Source organism: Brachyistius frenatus, unplaced genomic scaffold, assembly GCF_029030835.1.
Source record: "Brachyistius frenatus isolate BFR_SWC_R1_liver_20210118 unplaced genomic scaffold, ASM2903083v1 Contig_11, whole genome shotgun sequence".
Taxonomy (NCBI): domain Eukaryota; kingdom Metazoa; phylum Chordata; class Actinopteri; family Embiotocidae; genus Brachyistius; species Brachyistius frenatus.
In genome coordinates this window covers 278,128-301,287 of record NW_027210610.1, presented here as the reverse complement: position 1 = coordinate 301,287, position 23,160 = coordinate 278,128, and the positions used below count along the sequence as shown (strand labels likewise).

The 23,160-nt window shown below is 43.6% G+C and overlaps 1 protein-coding gene across 1 annotated transcript in view; it reads left to right on the top strand.

Moving 5' to 3' along the window:
* shisa9a (shisa family member 9a) overlaps positions 1–23,160 on the top strand; it is a 51,670-nt gene that overhangs the window by 17,863 nt on the left and 10,647 nt on the right. Inside the window, exon 3 of the mRNA XM_069691293.1 lies at positions 20,553–20,717. Within this exon, the coding sequence (XP_069547394.1) occupies positions 20,553–20,717 (165 nt within the window). The remainder of the gene's footprint in view (positions 1–20,552; positions 20,718–23,160) is intronic.

Here is a 23,160-nt window from a genome sequence, read left to right as displayed (position 1 = left end):
TTTCAAAGCAAGATTATCATCGTTGTCTTCACAAAACCTTTCGCATCCCGCACATCTGCAACCTGGCAGATATATATATCAATATCACTTCGGAGGAGGCACTCAAACACATGCTGATGAATCCTTTCCTGCCTCCAATGCTTCAGCTGCAGCAACTCTGGAGTGAAGGGTTCAATATCGAGTGGCCGACTTGTGATTAAACTTGCAACATGTCTTAAAATTTCATAGAATACTATTGGTTTGAAGATCAATATACAGTCATGAAATTGATACCTTGCCTTGCTATCCACCACCCTGGTCAGAAGCACCATTACCGTCCCTGCATTAGCTCAGTCCTCAATTATTTATTGTTTGTTGATTGCATTTGCCAATTGACATCTCAGGTTTTCTCCGGACTCCCACACCGTCTATCCATCTGCGGCTGACGGTATTCCGCGGCTGCTTTCTCCACGAGCGTGGCCATGGCTGCAGCATTTGTTTGCAGCAGTGTTTATTTTCTATTCTTTCTGGGACGATTTGCTAACAGCAGGCACTGGGCACACAGGTTGATGGAGGCTAATAAGCAGGGGAGAGAGAAAGGAAAGAGGAAGCTGCAGAGAAGGAGGGAGAGAGCGAGGCAGGGAGTGATGATAGCTAAACCGTGTTTTTATGGAGGATCATTTTCCTCCCCAGAAGGCAGTGATTGGCATTAATTACCTAACAGGTGCTAACAGCGACGAATCTCATAATTAACCAGTTTAGATTTAGTTCATTTGGGAAGACATGAGTAGGAGGTAGTGGGTGGAAACGTGTGTGCATGTGTGAAAGAAGAAGAATAAGTGAAAGAATATGTCAGAGAGATGCACAGGATGCAGGTATGTCTGGAAGCCTGATGATTTGTCTGGCTGTCGCTTTGCAGGATTCATTACGTTCTCCTTTGATCTATAAGTTGTAGCATATTTGTTCACACCGCTCTCAGTATATCTGTGAAACAGTTGTACTTTAAAAAAACAAAGTGTTTAGAGGATGGTAGAAGCAGCAAGCCTCTCTAACATTCAGTTACATTGACTGATCCAGTTACACTAACAGCATCTTCCACGTGGTCATCTAACCTTTTGGAGTGTACGATCCGTTTCAAGGCGGACATCGTCCCCTACAAACAACTGAACAAGTTCATTTGGGCGGCACAGTTAACCTTTTTAAAATCTCCATTCTTGACTCTATATCAGGAATCTCCAACACTTCGGTCACGAGCTACCAATACTTCATTCCCTGTTTCTGTGTAGCGCACTGAAGGTTTGTACAATATGCAGTGTTTCCCATACATAGGCTTACTTGGGTTGCCCAGGTATATTGACGGCTGCAAAAGTATACTTCGCGATTTTATCAATGACACTATCAATGTCAAGAACGACGCTATCAACGCGATCGATTAAAGATTGAACAATCTGCCCGATATCTCTTCACCTGTTTTCTGCTTCACATGTCATGTTGAGCTTCATAAAACACACAGATATCAGAGGACAGAAACACACCTCATAAGTAAGGTGAATAACATAAATACAATATTTTCAGCTGGACTACAACTGCGGGGCCAGAGCTATTATATCATTGAGTGAGTGAGAGATCAAAGTTAGATGCTGGTCAGCTGAATGCCGCGACTTTTCAAATTAAAAGCATACAGAAAAAAAAAAAACCATGCACCTACTGTTGAATTTAAGCTGTTGTGATACAAAATGTGTGTGAAGAGAAACAATTTGTTATTTTTCACATGAAAGACGCTTATTCAGCTGGTTTGGGTGGAGCCCAGCTATGTGAATGAATGTCACTAAACATTCGTAGCTCTCTGACGCGCTTATTTTGTTAAAGTAGCTTCCAGAGGAAAAAAGAATGGAGACACCTGCTCTATTTTTTGCCGCATTTTCATTCGGGAAATTGGCTGAATTGAAACAAGGGCTCCTACTCACTCCCTCAACCAATAACAATGTGGTGTTTCACAATGTGATGAAGAGCAGCAGAAACCGGCAAGAAGAAAAAGCAATGCAGTGAGAGAGATTAATAAAAGAAGACTTGATTCATGAAGCTGCTGCATTAAAGATAAAAACAGGAGCCTTTCCTTTCTGTTGTCCAAAGATGATGTACCAGTGTCATGCCTGGTTCTGCCTGCCCGCTGAGAACCGCATGCACCTCGCAGGACCGCGCACAGCAAAAAGAAAACTGCCAGACATTGTAATGGTTTGGTAAAGTAGTAGGACTACTGTTTAAAAAAATGATGTCATCTTCTTTGTCAGGTTCACCAGTGATGATAACTTGTGCTGATGAAACCATTTGCCTCCTGTCAAACTTTGATTTCGGGGTTCATTAATGAGTGATAAGGGCTTCATGCACATTTTAGCAGAACTGATTGTAGCTGCTCAGTAATGCATCCTCTGTTATTTTAACTTAAGTCATTATAAAATGCGTGAAATTCACACTGTTAAAACAAACAGCCCAAAATATGAGGTACATCTTGCAGGTCCTGTGTCAGGCAGTTAGATTTCTGAATAAGTTTTCCTTTGAATAAGGCAAATGAGTGCACTAAACATTTATATGGAAATTTTGTTTGTCAAAAATGATTTTATACAGAATCATACACTCCTAGTGTATTTATATGCCAAGCGCTTTGTCCCCTATGTGCTTCTCGCTCTGGGCTCTGGGTTAGTTTTTAAGGGCTCCTGGCAGTGCAGGCAGTGCCCAGCGGGGTTGGTGGCGGGGGAGGGGTGGGGCGGGGGGTGGAGGAGGAGGAGGAGGAGGGTTGTCCATATGGGGATTTCCTTATGACCCAATTCTATCCCCCACGCTGAAGCACAGAAACCATCCCTCGCCAGGTCTGCCTGCCCGCCTGCTCTGCAGCATTCGTCAGGCAGATGGAGGTGTCTTTGCCTGCCTGCACCGGTTCCCTCGCCCTCCCTTGTTGTCGAGACACGGAGCGATGGAGAAGAGCCGACAGCTCCACTGCCACTCTGCAGGACCACTGCCTTGTGCAGAGGACCCTCACATGAATGCCATCGCATACCATTCAGCAGACGTTTGCATGAAACAAAGGCACATGGAAGAACAAAAGGGTGTTCACAGGGGAAAAGAACCAGCTCTAAACTGTTGCACACAGACACTCCTGAGTGCAAACACCTGCCTGAGAATCCATTCGTTAGAGCAGTCGTGCAATAGCATGTGCACTCTTACAGTACATCTACTCGCAAGCATCACAATATGCTGCAATTCCTGTTCTTCTTTGAACAATTCTTTCAGCTGCCGTCTTTCTCTCGACGACACATTCACACAGAAACACAATGACACACACATACACTGTACACTCTGCTCCCTGCCATTGCTTGTGTTCTCTTGCTTACAAATGGAGCGAGGCAGCCGGTGTTTCTTCTGTAACCTACTTTTACTCTCTCCCCTATCCTTCTTTCCACTCGCATCCCTAACTCTCCGAGGGAGTATGGATGTCTTGCTTCAGTCGATCCCTGCAGCTCGGCCATCAACAAGCGCCGTGTTTAGTTTGTATTTCTAATAATAGCATGTCACCGAGGCGTCTTTGTGGATGAATAGGCAGGTCCTGCGGTGGAGTGTGGGACTCACTCGCGGGCTAATCTGTCCCTCTTAGTACGGAGATCCCTCAGGGAGCACTTCAAGCTCCCTGAAATAATAAGCCTCTCCCCTCCTATATATGACATCCTTCATAAACTGGAGGAAAGCATGAGCGTACAGTGGTGCAGAGGAGGTGGGGTGACCTGTCCTCTCTCTTTTTGAGCTCCAGCTAGACACCAAAACCGCCCCCCCAAAAAATGGAGAGACAGGCGGATAGATATGCAGGATGCTTTTGACAACAGATGGACTGAGGGAGCAGGGGATTGAGAGAGGAGGAAGAGGAGGAGGAGGAGGAGGAGGCGGCACAGAGAGAAAGAGAAGACAGATAAACAGGTATACAAACAAACAGGCACACGGATAAGAGTGTGTTGCCTACCATGTGCTGATATCAGACGGGCATATGGCAGCAACACAGCGGCAGAGGAGAGATCACTTTAAACACTGAGCCTCTCAATCTGGCCCAGCGGTAGCCTCTCATCCTTTGGTAGAACTATCTACAATAAAGCACCCATTCACACTGGAGCACAATGACTGCCCAGTTCAGCGTGCGCACACACACACACACACACACACACACACACACACACACACACACACACACACACACACACACACACACACACACACACACACACACACACATACAAAACCTAAAACATACTGCAGCCGCAGCGAAGTAAAAACCTCCCGTCAGATTCCCCCCAGCGAGCGAGCAGAAGGCAAAACTAGTGTTTTTAGCTAAAGGAGGGACGGAGCCTGAGAGAGATTAAACACCACACAGATGGAAGCGGTGAGCAGGATGCGAAGCTATTCTGCACCCTCGCCTTCACTCACTTCATCGGTGATGTGTTGTGCTGTGGTTTTTATGCAGGACTCACTAAAGAGAATAAAGGAATGTCGTTGCTGGGGAAACGCCTAAATGCCATAAATTCACGAGTCCGTGCAAAACAAATAACGTCTCCAGATTATGTTATCGAGCTGTTGTGCTCTGAGCCAGTTGCAGAAAGTATTTTACGAGGCGTTATTTGTACTGTACCTCCCTGGACCCACACCCACAAACAAACACAAAAAAAAGCTTTTAATTGCAGTTCTGGATTGATCAGGTTGTTCTGATGTTGTGCGCATCTTAAGCCGCTCACATTTAACTCTCCTTTTTTCTGCCTTGAGTTCAGCATTTACTGCCGTGCATCTCCTATCCTGCTGCTGACTGGCTGCAGGGGGATGAGTATAAGGTGTGTGTGTGGGGGGGGGGGGGAGAAAGGGGGGTCTGCCGACTGTCCTGCCTCCGGCTTCACAGGCCAAGAAAAGCCCCTCACAGCTGTGCTCCGATGCTTAAACCTGCCAGGGATTCGGCCCCAGGGCCAGGTGCAGCGGGCTAAAGCTTTTAAACATAAAGCGTCTCTTCAGCAGAACCAGTGGAGCAGACCGTGGGTCACAGACTGCTGGGGGAACAGGCTACACTTTCACCTATCATAATCTTGCCTTCAGTCATGCTTCTGGATTAAGTACTAGGTGAGAATGGTGTCTCAATTTAGCCCAGCTAACCTCATAATACCAGCTGTTTTCCACAGACCACAACTTAAAATACATATTTAGATAAAAATGTAACAACTGAATGAGGCTTTTATAAATAAGTTAAACTCGTAGGTCTGTTTACATGCTTTTGTAGCTTTCCACCACATCTAATGGGCTTCATTAGGGACATTTTAGAGGCTTTTCTTTCAAGAGAAAACATAAATAAGTTACTATCGGGATTTCTAACTTTGAGGGGGTTGCCCGAGACTGATTAAAACATTTCCCACAATGCAACTGGATAGTACCTTTTATCCATAGACTGTATATAAAAGTGGACGTAGCCTTCGGGTCTAAAAAATGAGGCCAATGTGGGGGCTCTGGCTGCGAGGGGTTGGCTCCAAAAAGGCTCTGGCTCCCCATTCACCTTCTCATGAAATACAAAGTCAATGCATTTTTTTCACGAGTCCTTGTGGTGTCATTTGCTAAAGTCACTCATTTTTATTAGTTTCATGGCGGTCAATCAGAAAATAAATCCAATTTTTTTAAATTAGATATTAGGCCTCAAGGAGCACCATTTTTGAAGGTGTGTCCGTTTGATTGACAGGCCTGCGGTGAAGAAAGGTTTCTGCTACCAGTGGGCGGGGCGTACTGTCCTAGGTTTTCCAGTCGGATTGAGTCAAATAGATTCACTCATTCTTAGCTCATCAAATATGGTCCCAAAATAGGAAGAATACAACGGCCCAAATCCGAACTCAAGGCTTCATAACCGCATTTCACAAACCAATGAATGATGTCACTGTTGGTTGCCGCTTGCATTTATTAGACCTTCCTTGCCTCCAACATATCTATTCCTTTCAAACTTTACACCTCTAATTCGTAATGCAGGCTTTAAGGGTAAATTTAAGGCTCAAGCCCAGGCCAAGATAACCCTGATGACATCATCAGGGTTGTTTTTTCAAGCTTTGGAAAGCCAAAGGCTGGATATCACTCCTTATGACAAGTAAAATGAACATTGTCTGCGAAATCGATGGAGGGCCCTTTAATTCTGCTCAAACTGAAGGATACTCGATAAAACACATTGGACTTTTGTTATAATTATAAAAAAAAAAACGAATCCCTGCTTCGTATCACATTCTTTCAGTTTTGATTTACTTTTGTCTTTGTAAAAAAAACACACATGTACCTGACAGGCTCTCACAGGCAACCGTTTGAGAGCAGCGCCCTGCCTGTCTCTCTGCGGTGGTATCTGGGTCGGCACTGCTGACATGTTGTCAGAGGTGTCATCCCCCCCACGGAGACACACATCATTATCATCACCATCTCCCACTGCCTCCTTTCCAATCTGTCTGTCTCGCTTTGTCTCTGACAGCATGTTGCCCCTCAGTTGATAAGAGCAGCAGTCCCACTGGGAGGGGGCAACCAGTAAGTCAAGGTGGCACTGTTGCATCGGGCCAAACGGGGACGCTCTGCATAAGCTCTTGAAGAAAGTACACTCCAAAGAAGAAAAAAGAAGTTTGAAGGAGAAAAACATAATTAACTGAACTTTTTAGAAACCGTCCTCTTTTTCTGGTTAAAAAAACAACCCAAAAGAAATCTACTAATCAGGTCATGACTGAAAAATGGACAATTTTTCTGTGAAAGAGACAAGAGATCGTTGAGAGAAACAATAGGACCGGATGTTATAATGGATGCACTGTTTCCTTGAGTGGTGCTCCATCATCATGATGAATAAGGGCTCCTCTTTGTCAATCATGTGCTTTAGTGGAGCAGGTATTTATTTCTCTGTTTCCACTCAGTGCCCCCCCCTCCCCCACCACCACCACCACCCCCTCCTCCCTCTCTCTCATTCTCTCGCCCCGGTGACTGATGGATGAGCTCTGTCACAGGGAGGAACACCCAGTCTGTAGCCACTGAAGATGACTGCCCAGAGCTCTTACCGATACAATAGTGTGTCGGCGACCTGAATTCGGATATTTTGAATTACAACGAGGAGGACATTTCTTTGAAATCTTTTTGTGAGCAAAGGTCCAAACCGAGGTTCATGTTTTTGTTAAAACATTTTGTCAGTTCATTCCCTGGTTTCTCCTATCCACATGCCAAAGTGCCCTTGGGCAAGACACTGAACCCTGAATTGCTGCCATGCAAGTACCTTGGCTCTGCAACATTAGCAGGTGAATGGGAGTTTTGAGACCGCTAAGGTGATAAAGGGTTATGTAAGTGCAGACTATTTTCGCTGCAATTTCGCAAGGCAGTAAATAATTTTGCATGACATACATACATCTTGTCTCCGTCACTTCCGCGGTTTCCGTCTGCCTATCCTTGACATTGATTGGTTTCTAGACAGGCCTGCGCTTGATTTTGGCGTGTAGCCTTTTCCGTTTGTAAGGAGAAAAATGAATGAACCGATTCATTTCGTTACCATTGTACTAAGTTGACATGATAGAGTCATAGAGGGCGGAGCCTATCCCAGCTGAATTTGGGAGATGCAGTCCACTCTGAACAGGTCCATCACAGGGCCAACACAGAAAAACAGAAAAAGTCCCGCTACTTTTCTTCGTCGGATTGATTTACAGTTGAATACTTGTTCTTCTTCTCTCTCCATGTGCTACCGAGGTTCATTCTCTTCTTCTTCTTCTATTGTGTAAAGGGTGACTTTAGGCTGCTTCACCTTTCTATAATTTGTCTGAAAGTCCAAACAATCTAGAAAGTGTTTTTTTCATACTTTACACAAACCAAACCACGGTTCAGGTTTATCCAGACCAGGACGACCTCCTGCGGTCGGACAAAATTTGGGTGTTTTGGTGGTCCGAGGCACCTTTCGCACCTGTTGTGTGAAAGTACCCTGAGAAAGGAAAGATTCAATTCCTGTTGCCTGTTCTCCAGGTATATGAGCTTTTCTCAAACTTCAAAATCTGTACAGCTCACTGCATAGACCTTATTGACATCCTTTTTAAATCAGATAATATGAGGCACGGGATTGCTATTCCGCTAAATCTAAATCATCAGCATGACTGAATAACTAATAGTGCAAACACAGATTTTTATGACACAGATAAAGAAAATATATTTAATGGGATAAATCTCAACAGGGCAGTCCCCTAGTAAAGATACCTGGGATCTGATACACCCAACCTTTGCAACTCTTACAACTAGTCACCTGTCATGCTGCCAATCAAAGCATAACAACGTGTTGCTCTCTACACAATGAGACACGAGGTTAATGTCGTGATTGATTTCTTGTTGATATGAAATTGACGTTATTGGACGGTACTCTGCAGCTTTTCTTTCCAAACAACTTGCTCGTACTTTCTGTTTTCTGCCCGGGTTCACCCACACATCTGTCAGTGCTCAGCAGTGCACAAGACTGGGGTTTGAAGCGCCTAATATACAGGTCTTTTTTACCTGGAGGTGTTATTTTGCATTTCATCTGCTCGAACACCCTTCACGCGTGAGCTGTCTCCATCCACTCGTGCAGCGTAGACGCCACGAGGTAGAAGCCTCTACCTTTAAGTGGGAAGTCAGTCGCAAAGACACGTTATCATGTCGTTATGAGCGGCTGCCCCGTCTTCTTACTGGTTTAAGAGGTGGATAAAGATGGATGAAAAGTTTCCCTGTTTACACTGAGTGTCACAAGCAGAAGGGACAGGAAACAATGCGCCTCACAGGAGGGGGATGGTCATTATCAGAACTGTTTGGTAACCTGCTCCCATGTAGATAACCTTTAAAACACAACTCCCTTGGCCTGAGATATTTCTCGCTTCAACAGCTATCGGAGTGATATCTTACTATGGATTCAGTGACTGGCTGTAATAATGCCCTGTGAGGCCCGAGTCGATGCATTGTCCTCTGACAAGACAATGCAAGAGGGAGACAGCTGTTGAATCCTGCCGCAAATGTTCCACCAACAGAAAGGGGCAAAAAAAATTAAGAGAGAGCGGAACAACAGAAATCGATAGCACTCAAAAATGAGGGAGGAATGATGGAAAGCTCTAATCACAAAGGGGAGCAGCGGAAGTCATTGTGCTTTGAAAGGCTCTGGGAGGAACAATTAAGACGAGATAACCCATTCTCTGCTATCATTTCCCCTCCGCCATTTCCCATGACAGACTTTTCAATAATACAGTTTCTGTGTCACCCTGCTATCTCTTAAATGGTCAGTCCTCACGGGAGTCACTCTGAGATGTGCGATCAGGTTTGAAACAGAGTTGGCTGCACACGTTTCTCCGCATCCCTCGAGCATTTCACGACACACTCTCCGTCGTTCCCACCCCCCCCCTCTCTCTGAGATCCCTCTCACTATGTCTTCCTAAATGGGAGTGTACTGATGCGCTAATGAGTGAAGACAAAGCTAGCAGCATATGGTGATGATAATGAGATGAACAATGTTTGGAAAACAAGGCCGTATATAAGACTGAGGATCTGACACATTGCTGGGGAGCAGACAGACAGTGTTGTGCGCTGAATCCTGTACAGCAGCCTTAAGGCGAAGCTATATGATATATATTATTCATGACCGTGCATGCCCAAGTCCCCAAAGCACAGTTTCTGGGCAAATAAATGGCCGGTGATGCCAGTGATATGTCTTTTATATGGCAAGATCCTTTTATCATTTTGCACATAGGTCGCACTTGCTGCTGGGCGATCATGCAACTTATCATTTTGTTGCTTGAAAGTTAATGCGTTGTTGTAAAAACACAGTCCTCAGATCTAAAGGGAGGTTCCCAACCTTATTTTCTTTTACACATACCCGAGTACTGCTTCGTTAACACAACCAGGCAAGTTTCGAATGTGTGGGGACGAAGAGATTTTAAACCAGATTATATTTAAAACAATTAACACTATAAAGTGGATATGGTTACACTAATTCTTTATTACAATTCAATTGTCAGTGTTTAAGTTTTTCTTTTTGTCAGTTGATTAAAGTCTAATGGATGCCTATGAGGCCCGGCTACGATGTGCTTTCAAAATAAAACCCACACAGCCACAAAACATCACTTACTAGCTAAGTTGAGTTGATTGAAGGTCTAAGCTGCGTTGGGATGCAGCAGGACAGACGAGTGAATGACATACTGTACATGCGTGTGCAATGAACGTTGGATGCATGCATCAAAACTGCTAACCTGGAGTTCCAAGACCCAAATTTACAGTGAGAATATATGGGTGTGGCCACACTGCATTCGGTCCCAGTCATTGCATCCTAATGGGCGTAGACCACGGGTTCATTTTGAAACTGCTGGAGCAGTTTTTAACCAATCAGCATTGACCACCATATGTTGTGGACTAAAACTGAACCATCGAACCGTTTTTTCACACTATAATCATAGAAAAGAGCAAAGCTGTGAGCAGCCACAGTCGGACGTAGCAAGAACAAGCATGTGGTAAAAAAAAAAAAATTCAATCATAAAAATTAGGCTTATTAACTTATTGTTCTATAATTTGATTTTGGTTGAAAAATATGTTTTTCCTCGGCATCATGTCACACCTGTGTCTGTCCCTGTTACAAATGATAACAAATGCATGACGATGGCATCATTCACCTGACACTACGACGCCTTGTATTTTCTTTTCCACTGCTTGTTCGCTCATCGTTTTAACATGTGTTCAAGTATTATAGCTGACCTAATGTATGTATGCACCTTGTGCTCGACTTGATTTGATTAGAGTCTTTCCATGTACAGTCCACCCATCCAGTGTCCCTGGGAGACAAGCAGCTGGTTGGGAATCACTATCTTAGAGTACTCAGTGACTTTTTGAAGCACCTCTAAAAGCTGTATGCTGTTTGCTCGACTCTCCTAAAGCTGGCAGTCTTTCAAAGTGCAAGCGTCGATGTCAAATAGTTTCTATCCGTGGGCTTTTTGGCCCTTAAACCTTTAAACTCGCCCCCCGCTGCTGACAGCGCCAGCAGGTAGCGAGACCCACGGAGCCTCGGACATCTGTTCTTCTATCGCTGTCTGTCTCTCATTCCAGCAAACTTTCCTGTTTGTGGATTGCGAACATCAGATGAATTTTTCTTCCCTCGTTGTGCCCCATCCCCCCCCCCCCCCCCAAAAAAAAAAAAAAAAAACTTCCTCGCTCAAGCTCCCACATGAACTCCCCCACCTCACCGCCTGCCACACAAAGGGGATTTTACAGCCAGAAATTCCCGCGAGCTCAGCGGCCGCCCAGCGAGGCCTCTGCTCACTGTGTGATCCTCGCCGTCCTCCGTGCTGCAGGGGAGAGATACGGGCCGAAGGGATGAGGTCAAGACAGATGCAGCGTCTTATGTGCTGCAAACAGATAGCAGGGCAAATAAAGAGGCAGCTCTTGACTCACAGGCTCACACGTAACCTGCTTACCATTTTCAGTGAGACTAAATATGCATATGCAGAGAAACAGAGAGGACCCCACACACTCCTACTCAAACGCGAAGGATGTGTGTACGCTGTCGCACAAGGGAGAATGATTTCCAACAAGTCAAGAATTCTCAACTACATAATAAGTACACGAGACTTGACACTTTAGAGAATGCTTCTTTGTTGTCCCGGGAAGTGCACGGCACAAGTTTTAATGCAACTCCTCCGAACTAATATCACAAAGATGTTTACTGTCGGTCCTGATTACGCAAAACAATACAGGCAAGCAGCTTCGGACAACTGCGCACGTCTCGGCTTTCATTCCGAGGCTTTATTTACACTGGTTTTCAACGTCGGTGCAGACTTTTGTGTCAACATCTATTCACCGTCAAAAGTGCTTTACCCTAAGATGACTCGCGCGATTGCCTTTTTGCCAGCCCAGAGCGGGTCCCTCAATAAAACATGGGTGCTTCTTTGACAACGCCTCACAAAGCTGTTAGGATGTGACCTAGAACAAGCTGCGAGGAGGCGAGCAGACACGTGAAGAATCAGCGGAGAGAGTCGAACAGAGAGACCGACGGAGCAGCAGGCAGCACAACATAGGTTGCATAACAATGACTTTTTCAGTAGAGTACAGCCGGCCTGCCTGCCTGTTGATATGTGGGCGCGGGTGACTGTGGGACAATGCGAACTCGGCGTGTGCTGCAAAGCAAATACTACACGAGAGAATACTGTTGCCATGACAAGAGAGGGAGAGATGGAGAGAGATGAGTAATGACAGAGAAAGCAGGGCTGCAGCTGAAGAAAAAAGAAGAGGGTTTATCCACATGCACAGTGAGGAAAAAGAGGGAATAATGGATGAGTCAGCTGCTTACAATTTTCAGCACCGAATCAAACAAGCGGTGAAATTACACTGTACAGCCAGTAGCAATGGAGCGAGGCCAAGCCTGAGAGAAAGGCACTCCTACATACATGTGCTCTGGCTCGGTCTTGATATCTCCGTCTGTCTTCATGTTTTTTCTTCTTCATTTTCTCTTGCGCGCACGCGCACACACACACACACACACACACACACACACACACACACACACACACACACACACACACACACACACACACACACACACACACACACACACACACACACACACACACACACACACACACACACACGACTAAACAGCACACGTCAAGGGATGCACAATGTTGTCTATTCTATTTCCACCCCTTCAGTGTGTAGCAGAACTGAGTATATTGTTGTCTACGACATGAGAAAAGCACAGATACCGTTTGTGCCCCGTGAGGATTGCCTCACGGCTCCATGCTGGATGTCTGGCTTCCCACGAGGGAGGGAACGTCGCTTTTGAAATCACTCTGTGTTTTTTAGACACTCTGTGCGTGTGTGTGTGTGTGTGTGTGTGTGTGTGTGTGTGTGTGTGTGTGTGTGTGTGTGTGTGTGTGTGTGTGTGCGTGCGTGCGTGCGTGTGTGTGCGTGCGTGTGTGTGTGTGTTTCAGCCTCTGCGGTGTGTTATGTAGAGCATGTTGTGCATTGCTGACTGCACTGTCTGTTACCTGGCGGTCATAAGCTCATCATCCACATGCTGTCTCATCAGTGCAGTCACACTTACTGTAATCCTGACATTCCTGCGCCCTGCAGCGTATATTCATGTAAATATCTTCTTCCGTAATGCTGAAAATTACGTTTCAAACTGTGGCATATATTTCAAGCCAAATGCAACTCCTTAAGTAGTCCTCTGCAACGCAGAAATCCTGCATTTCTTTCTGTCAGTGACTAATGTTACGTAGCAATGATTCAACCTTAAGCCAAATAACATCCACTTTTAAGATATACTTTTGCAAACACAGGAAAGATAAATATTTCAGACTCGTACGCAGTAATCTTGAACAGCCAGATGTCCATCTTATCAAACGCAGAGAGGTCTGAGGAAAAATCATAACAAGTGACCTTTGAAACAACTGCCTGTGAGACAAAACACCCTCCGAAGGAAACAATGCACGTGGCTGCATTCGATTAGAAGTCAGCACCATTCAACTTCAACCGATGAAACAGTTCTTTCATGAGCATTTCTGCATGTTTTCTCAAACATGACCCAGCATTAATTGAACATCTCATTATATGACTTCTATATGAAGAAGTTCTACATGGAAGCACCGTGATGAAATCACAATATAACCAGTGTTTAGTTTAGTGTCGAAATGTTTCAAACCAAACATCATTGGCTAGCTGCTCTTTGTTGCCTAAGATTACATACCATCTGACCTCAAAGCCTGAATGTCCTCGAACTTGTTGAGTCTGTGATCTAGCCAAGCAGAAATATAACAACAGCAAGAGTAGGTCCTTTTAAATAAGTTGGATCAATATTCAGCAATCACAAGCAGTTACAGTCATCATGGCTAACCAGACAAAGAGGAGTGTGCCCACTGGGCCACTTTAATCACAGAAAATTGGAGCAATGCTGCTGTTATGCTCGACGCATTGGCCATTGTGGACGCCAACTGTGACGTCAATACTGAGAAAGAGACCATCTACACAGCTGGAAGAGTAATGAAAGAGGTGATGCACAGGAAGTACAAAGCAACTGTGGTTTTCTACAGAATGACTCAATCTTTCCAATTATTTCAGCAATCTCCCTCCACCTGCAGCATCTGGGAAGCCCTACACTTCCACATTGATGGGGCGTAAAGATGTCTGTAGAGACGGACCTGCTCTTCCAGCTCGCAACAAGTTACAAAATCTGGGAGGTGCACGACCAGGCGAAATGGAAACTGAAGTGCATCGTGCACTAGAAATAATGATGTCACCTGTGGTGCCAGCAGAGTGCAAGGGTGTCAATCAGCTCCTTTAGCCTTCCTTAACCTTTTACCCCAGACAAGCAAGGCAAAAGACAGCCATTGCTTTCAGTAAGAATATGAGTCCACGTGACTAAACAACAAGACGCCTAGGTATTGCCCCCAAAAGTTGATCTAAATTCAACGTTGTCCGAATATGAACTTTTATCGGCACCACATTCAACGATAAAGAAAACGCAGAATTTAAAGGAGAAACACGCCAACTGTAACAACACTTTAACAGAAAATGGTAACAAGCAAGCTGGAAAATATTCAACATAATTTAAATTGAACCAGTGCCTCTTTGAATGATTCGGTAGCTTTCTTTGTTAACAGCTGATTTAGCACATTATTATATGCACAATACATGATGGAGTCGGTGACCCGTATCTTTCCCTCTACATCCCACATATCAGCACCCAGATCCATGTAGCCACTAAAATGTTCCATCACTTACAGTGCTATATTTGTGGTCGACGTAGAGCAATCTGCAGTCGAACGCCCTGCTGCACCAATGCAGCCTCAATGAAATTAAATGTGTTTTTTTTGGCTGTTGTGAGAATGAAAGCCTTCTTACAGGTTTTAAAAACCTCTCCAGGTTCAGTATCTGTAAAAGTGAGAAATGGGGGTTCAAGATTAAATTAAAGTGCTCATTTCTCAGTGGGTTGCCACTTTAAGAATCCCGAGCATCAAGAGTCTTTTATTTTGAAGGTACTGGCAAAGTCTCAAAAGCAGATTTTTCAAAATTTCATTATTTTATTTCATTTTCTGAATAGAAGTAGTATGAATAAGGAATTCAATAATAACCGCTCAACTTGTTGAAACGTTGTCGACTGTGATATGGAATTATTCGGCATGTCTTGGTGATATCTCCTACAGCAGGTGGTGGTAATAATGACTATACCTGCACTAAAAACAACATATTATGCAATCAGCTCTGTCCAACCATTCGTCACAAACACACACTATCTTTCAGACTACTAACAGTTTCACAATGCATTCGGTGACATGACATTTTCCCAAAGCTTTTTTCCATTGGTACCGCCATCAGTTTAATCTTTCAGTAAAACATTCTGTGTCGTCTGGTCTTTTTTTTATAAACAATATCTTCTGTACATGCTTTCAGCTTGAGAACACTTGTTGATTTTGGTGACCTAATGTCTTCTCATTTATCCAGAACAGCTTGACTGTGAAAGCCTGGAATTACTGAAATGATTAGACTTCGGTTGAGGTTTCTTTTGAGCTGAATTGAGCAATTTCATCACATGCCTTTATTCTCATACTTTATTCCGTCTTAAAACACTGGATTTTTCAAGGAGCCGTGAGTTGCTTCAGTAAAAACATTGTTAGTGCCAGTATGTGATGAAGATTTTCTGTGGTTGTAATATTGTCTTCATTTTAGATTCGGGTGTTGAGGAGCATGTATTTATTTTAAATATCGCTTGATTCCACATCTGATAAAATGAGACTGTCAATTGCCACTACTGATTCTCAACTGCATCCAGTTTATTTTCCCTTCTTTATATTTGGCTGCTTGTTCTAAAAACATAGTGAAATATCACAGGAATAAAAGCTGGCCGTCGTGACCGCCGAGAATCGGTTTGTTTTGGTTCAGCCTGCTGATGCACTGTTTCCACACTGCATCCCTTTTTCGTCATGCTGACAGACGTCCCGGTGACAGCTGTCAGTCATCCTGGTGAATGGGTTCATAGTGAGATGATGTCATCTTTGTGCCCCGTTTGTTTTCACTCCGTTTGTTTTCACTCCGAGCTCCGAGGGTGTGCCCGTGTGTGTGACGATCATAACTCAGAGATGAGAGGCTTTAACTCAGATGGATCTTGGATCACAATAAAGTAGGGCAGTGGAATAATGAGATCTCTGATAGTAGTCTGGTGTAATAGTTGTTTTTTCTTTCTTTATTCATTGTCTCTACACTGTATGAGGCAAAGGGGCTCAAATTCCCATCATCTTTGTCACCCTCATCAAGCTACTGAGCTGTCAAAAGAGTTTACAAAGTGTTTCTATGAAGCTACTGTAATTATAGTCCTTTGATAGCTTCCATATTCATACTGGAATGAAGTTTGGGGTTAATATTGGAGGAAAGTAGTGGTGATTCAGAGAGAGAGAGAAGCAGTACGCTGTATTAGCAACTGAGATGAACTGACCAAAATTGCTTGTTAAGGGACAATCTAGCAAGTTCCATAGAGTGGATCTGGAACATAATGGGATAAACTGCAGAAAATGTTCTTTCCAAATGGATACTGAGTGTCCAATGAAATTACTTGTACCCAACCACAAGCCCTAACCTTAACAGCACCGCTGCAATTTTTTAGTCCGAATCACTCTACATGAGGTGTTGAATTGATTTTCAATCTGTCTCGTTCAAAGTTGGCTTACTTTTGAAATTGGATGACGCAAATCCCACATTTCTAACAGGTGCTTGATAAAGGAAGGGGTATTGAATTCAAATTGTGAATCAGCACAATTGTTTATATTGCTCTTGTAACAATTTGAACTATTTGTCATTCTGCGGCTTCAATAATGCCGCCACAGGTAGGTAGAATTATAATGAGCGCATAATGACGATAATTGTATAGTTTGCCTCAAAACAAGGTTTACTGTGCTGCTACTCCCATCTTCTCACACTTTGTCTTATCAGATTGTTATTTATTAACTTTACAAAGCTTTGAAATCACAATTTAGTATACAGCACAAGTAAATAAAAAGAAATGTCCTCAAATGTATCTATTTATTTAGTTAATTGTGGGTTTTGCAGTTCTCTGCTGCCCTTTGCAAGACTGTTAATGGATTCACTGTGAACCAGTTCATGGCAGACGCCCCAGTAGAAGGAGGTGCACCTGTGCTTTGATAGCATATTCCATTTTACAAATGTGCTCCTCAACCAGACAAAATCCATTATGAAATGAGAAAATTGGTGACCGCATGCCAGCCATTTTGGCCTCTTATGAAAACTATAGCAGCGGATCAGCTTTTATCACGACTGGAGCGAATGTTGTTGTTTTTTATAATTTGAATTTCCATTAAATTCATGAGAGGGGCGGAGGGCTTCTGCTTCATAATGACTTCAGCTCCTTTTCTTTCTTATTCCCTCTTTCCTTCCCCTGCTTCTCTTTTCTCGCCTCCACAGTGTTTGTCTGACCGACTCTCACAGTCACAGTTTCAATTTACCTCAATTCATGCAGCCTTCAGTGAGCCAGTCCTACAGAGCCATTAAAGTAAATCACAATTGTTAAATCAACGAGTGCGTCATAGAGACGTCGTGCAAGTTGCATTGAAATGCAAAAAAAACTGTCCGCAAATGACTCAACTTTCCATTTTTCCACTGCACCGTTGTCTATGCCAAATTAGATCATTCTATCTTTCCATCCCGGGACGCTCCGTCACATCAGGGAATCTAGAGTCTTATTCTTTCACGCTGTCTCTCACTCCGACGCTTTTTAATTTACTCTACTCTCCCTCTACCTCTTGTCAGTCAGGGTGAGTGTATGTGTGTGTGTGTGTGTGTGTGTGTGTGTGTGTGTGTGTGTGTGTGTGTGTGTGTGTGTGTGTGTGTGTGTGTGTGTGTGTGTGTGTGTGTGTGTGTGTGTGTGTGTGTGTGTGTGTGCTTTGAATCGTGCCAGGGCAAAGTGTTTAATTAGTAACTACACAACTTGCTTTGCCTTGACAGTTGAGCTGTGCAGGTTTAAGGCCTTTGAGTGCACCTCATGGCTCAACAATGAGCCACTGAGATGAAACGGGGGAAAAAAAGGGAATCTCTGTTCGCTGCGGAGCAATAAAAGGCCATCTCGTTGTGCACCTTCAAGAGGGGCTGAAAGAAATAGGAAGGAGAATAGGAACCGCTTGGATACGACTGTTTGAGATTGTCCTTCTCTTCTCTGTCTCCCTGTCTTTTCTGCTTTAATGACTTGTGCTAGCTTCTTTTGAGCGCTTCACACCTTTGTGTCTCCGCCAACCATCTTCATGACGTTCTCCTCACTAGTCTCTCCTCATCCATCTCCATTACCCTTTTTTCATTTCTTCCTCTTTGTCTCTCGCTTAACTTTTTCTTCCTTCTCAAACTATCAAGTGACCGGATTGGGAGCTTTTTGGAGCTTTTAGCAGAATGTATTCACTTAGCCGCAATACTTTTTCATTTCCGTTACAGGAATATGCAATTATCTCTCAGGCCCAGCGCAGCGAGAGAACAATTCTCACAATATACTCTCTATTCAGCTCTGCTTTAATGTCAAGACTGCACAGCTACTCTGCTAGTGCACTTCCCCGTCGCTCATCCCTCTGCACATCTTTTGAAATCTAATTATCACTTATTTAATTAGAGGAAGACATTACAGTTCGCCAATTTTGCAACCACGATACTGTAATTAATACAAGACATCTGTTACTTCCTACGCTGTAAGCGGGTAGCAAATAAAAAAAGGAGCCACAGACTAATATATAGCAATCGTACGAAGCTGTACTTCTCTGGTTTTAACGAGCGTTATGCAGTTGCCGGTTATTATGTGAAAAGGCTGTGGAGTAGCTTCACATACTGAGTCAGCGATAACACCTGAACACAACAGGCTGCAACTGAGGACGTGGGTAAGAGAAGGAGGGAAAGCAATGGGGGGGGGGGAAGAGACATGTAGTTATCTGAAGAACTGATAGAAAAATGGTTGGAATTTTTCAAATATCCCGATTTCACAAAGCTGCTTACAAAATCCATGTCAAGATAGTTTAGAATAGTATTTATAATTAGAACTTGACAGGCTGACTGAAGAGAAATTAAGCGGAGCGCTGAGTGTACAAGCTAAACTATATGTTAACCTCCACAGTATGTCCAAGAACAATGGCTCAATTCTTCAATTCTACAAAAACACCACAGTGAGATGTCTGCATGTGAAACATGTTCCTCCCTGCTGCTCTTGTAATAAGCTTTGCTCAGCGCTATGATGACGGTCAGATTCGTCCCTACTAGGAAAAAAAACACTGTTAAAAGGTTTATGCAGAAAAGAGGATTGAATTATTTCAATTGTTTTCCATATCAAAGATATGAACTTTAAAGTACAGTCGTTTCTGTAAGAAAATATCACTACATTACAAATATGAAAAAAACAAACATCTGAAATAATAAGAAAAACATAACAATAAATATATTTACACGGTTCTGTTTCTAATGTCACATTTTCTCTACGGTGAGAAATCCTGAGAGCCCTGGTGAAAAGACTGATATATTCACTTGAGGTAATATCACTGGAGAGTTTTCAAATCTCAACCAAGCACTCTTCCACCGCCGGTAGCAGCTCTACTCCACTCGACTCTGCTCACTGTTGGTAACAGGTGCTTTTCTGGATTTTGTTTTCCATTTTGTTTACCGTGATGTCATTTTCAATGTGGCACACACCTTCACTGGATCCTTTTGTTGGTGGCCATGAATCAAGTAGTCCAGTGATTAAAAATTGTTTGGCTAGTTAACAATTTGTTCAGGATGCACCCTGCCGCTCACACAGTGATACAGAGCATGTGATGATCCTCTGACCAATCAGTGGTCTTTAGTGTTTTCACTTTGCTTGGAGCTGTGACGGCGGCGATACAAAAATATACCAGATACCAGGTATTATCGACAGCTAGTCGAGCAGAGTGGAGTCTGTACCAGCAGTGGAAAAGGGGCTTCGGGACACAGTTTAGAGATAGATAGGTCTCCCACAGTACCTGGAAAACCGGATTTGGGAAGTGTACATAAAGCACTTCAGACAGACAGGACTTAGTTCAAATTCTATATTTAGGCAGATAAGTTAACATTTGCATAAAACATGTGAGCTCAGTAATATGAACACGTTTGTATCCTAGCTGTAATGCCTCTCTAATGTTATACTATGTATGCTGTAAACGTGCTGGTAGATTCTCATTGAATAGACAGCAGATGCAGCTTATCAGTGGGCACATATACACACTGGTCCAAATGTGTATCAGGCAGGAAGACACTGAATAGGCTGCAGCTGTAGAATGATGGCAAGAGTCCACGAGTGAGTCCTCATGGTTCCTGAGATGCAGCAGATCGTACAATAAAAGAAGAGTGTGGACGTGGATGGTGGAGAGTGTGAACGAGAGATAGTCCTGTCAAGCTGTCCTTTGGCAAATCATGTGACAAGCGAGTGCTCCTCTGCTGCTGCTCAACGTCCAATAAGATTGGAGCTTTTGAACGTGATTGTAACCTCGCCCTGTCATGTGTCCTTGTGTCCACAGAGGCTGGCCAGATGAACAACAACATGGGACCGGGCCCAAACATGGCCCAGCAGCACCCTTACCCTGCCCTCAGCCAGCTGTCTCATGTCTACGAACAGCAGCAGCAGCAACAGCAGCAGCAGCAGAACAAGGATCTCAACAAGTACGCCTCCCTGAAGGCCGTAGGTGAGTGTCTGATTATCGTGACATCTTTACATTTTCAGATGAGCAAGAGCAGAGAATATGTTTACAGTTTGAGATAAACATTGTGCTGGATGTCGTACTATTGGTAGCTGTGAGTGTCTCCGTGTTTGGTGACAGCATCCTCACAATTAATCTTGGGGCTGCCCCCATTCTTGTTCACGGTGTCACCGTGATTCATCCTGCGTTGGCGAAAAAGGAAATATGTTTTTTGAGGAAGGGTTTGTTTTTTCAGTGTAGTTTCCTGCATGCGTTCTGACCCAGACACAACAGGTCGCAGACGCTGTTGACGTAATGACGTCGTAGCGTTGGGCAGCGTAATCGCAGCACATGCGTTCGCAGCTTATCCTGCAACAAGAAACGCTGAAATCCGCTGTGTCGGGTAGATTTTCAACTCTGTGTTTCAGAGTTTAATTGACGGCCGCGTTATTTCTCCTCGCTCCTCTCCGAGTGCTTCACGAAGGGCGACTCCGCCCCCGAAGCTCCCTCATGGAGCTCCACACATACAGAGCAAAGGAAAGACTCGGTGAACCAATCGACTCAAAACAAAAGTGCAACAGAAGCCCAAAACTAATTTATTAATGGACAAACGTCGACCCTAAACTTCATAAAACCGAGTCAAAACATTAGAAGTGCCCTGCTGCTGATCGTGATAGCCGCCCTCACTAAGTTACTGTTGTTGTGTACAAACTAAAGAACATTTTTTTATTAAATCATTTAGTTTGTTGTTGAGTATTTGAAAAAAACAAACACGCTGAGAAACACACTTTGAAAAATTCAGGTTATGAAATAGGGATGTCCTTGCCAAATAACATACGGGCACAAAACTGAAAACAGAAAAACAGATGAATGAGTAATAAATAACATGTGGTGAGTGGACACTTCAAGGAACGCTACCCTAAAAGATCATCAGTGAAAATGGTGATTAACACCGTCACCATGAGTCCTGGAATCTGTCAGCTTGATTTTTTTTGGTGGTGTATTTTTATAATTCCCTGAAAACTGGTCAAATATATACTGTATGCTCACACACATAACCATAACATTTATTTTGTTGAAATTGCATGTTATCAAAATTAATAATAATCGCATATTTTTCGGCATTTTTTCATATCGTCACAAATAACCATTATCACAAAAATACCCAGATACGTCGTGATATTATTTCAAGGCCATATTGTTCACCCCTGCGGTGCAGTCCCGCGGGCAGAGTCGAGATGTGTTGTTAATCGGACGTGCCGGAAGACAGAAACTGCTCATCGAGTTTATTCCCTGCTTGAAAACACCAAATTTATCAAGGCAGTCGCGGGGGCAACTGATTTGAATTTGCCTCACTGTGCCCGTATGTTATTTGGCAAGGACATCCCTATTTCGTAACCTGAATTTTTCAAAGTGTGTTTGTCAGCGTGTTTATACTCTAACAGGTAGCCTGCCCTCGCTTGATTCAGCATTCAGCCCACTCATGCCAGATATTACCTACAAACACATCGAGGTTTCTGTGTAAACAGATGTGACGTGTCTGCATTTGTGCCCGTTATTAGAAAAATGAGAGTACAAACAAGTATCTTTCTGCAAACAAAAGAAAATAAAACTGATTATGATGACAAATACAGGCACCAACATCCTCCTTATTATAAATATTAGTCCCTACACCACATGTGAAGGAACCTGAGTCATCCCGAGACATGATAGAGTGATAGATTATCATCCTTACTTAAGCTGAGCACTGTTTTGTATCCTCAAAGCGAGACGAAGCTGTGCAATTATGGTAGCAGTTTATCTAACTGCAAGCAAAACTGAAAACAGAGAAACAGATGAATGAATAATAAATAACATGTGGTGAGTGGACACATCATTTTTGAGCTTCAAGGAATGCCACCCTAAAAGATCATCAGTGAAAATGGTGATTAACACTGTCACCACGAGTCCTGGAATCCGTCAGCTTGATTTTTATTTATTTTTTTGGTGGTGTATTTTTATAATTCCCTGAAAACTGGTCAAATATAGACATCAGACAAGATATTCTCAGCACAGCTGCAGTTGTGTTTGATCGCAGAAGATTGTTCAGTTTTTCTAAAATGCCAATTGACGACATTTTGGCATCAGTCCGGGAAGATCAAAGAACAAAAGCTTCTTTTTTTCCCCTCAACATCTCGCACCAATAGTCAACAAGGAGAAAAGAAATCCATCATTGGGGAGGCAGACAGTTTCTCCCGATGACAGCAGCTTCAATAGAACAGAGTACAGCAACCAAGAGACACGCTGCGCAATTTGAGAACGGGATGCAACCACACTGTTTCTCAACTGGAAAACCTGGCTGATGTTAAACCCAACAGATGGGTGAAACACATGCTCTGGGGATTGCGGATGACATTTTGGGAATCGAATGAAATCTCTATCTGCAGGGAAAACAGATGAGGCGGGTCGA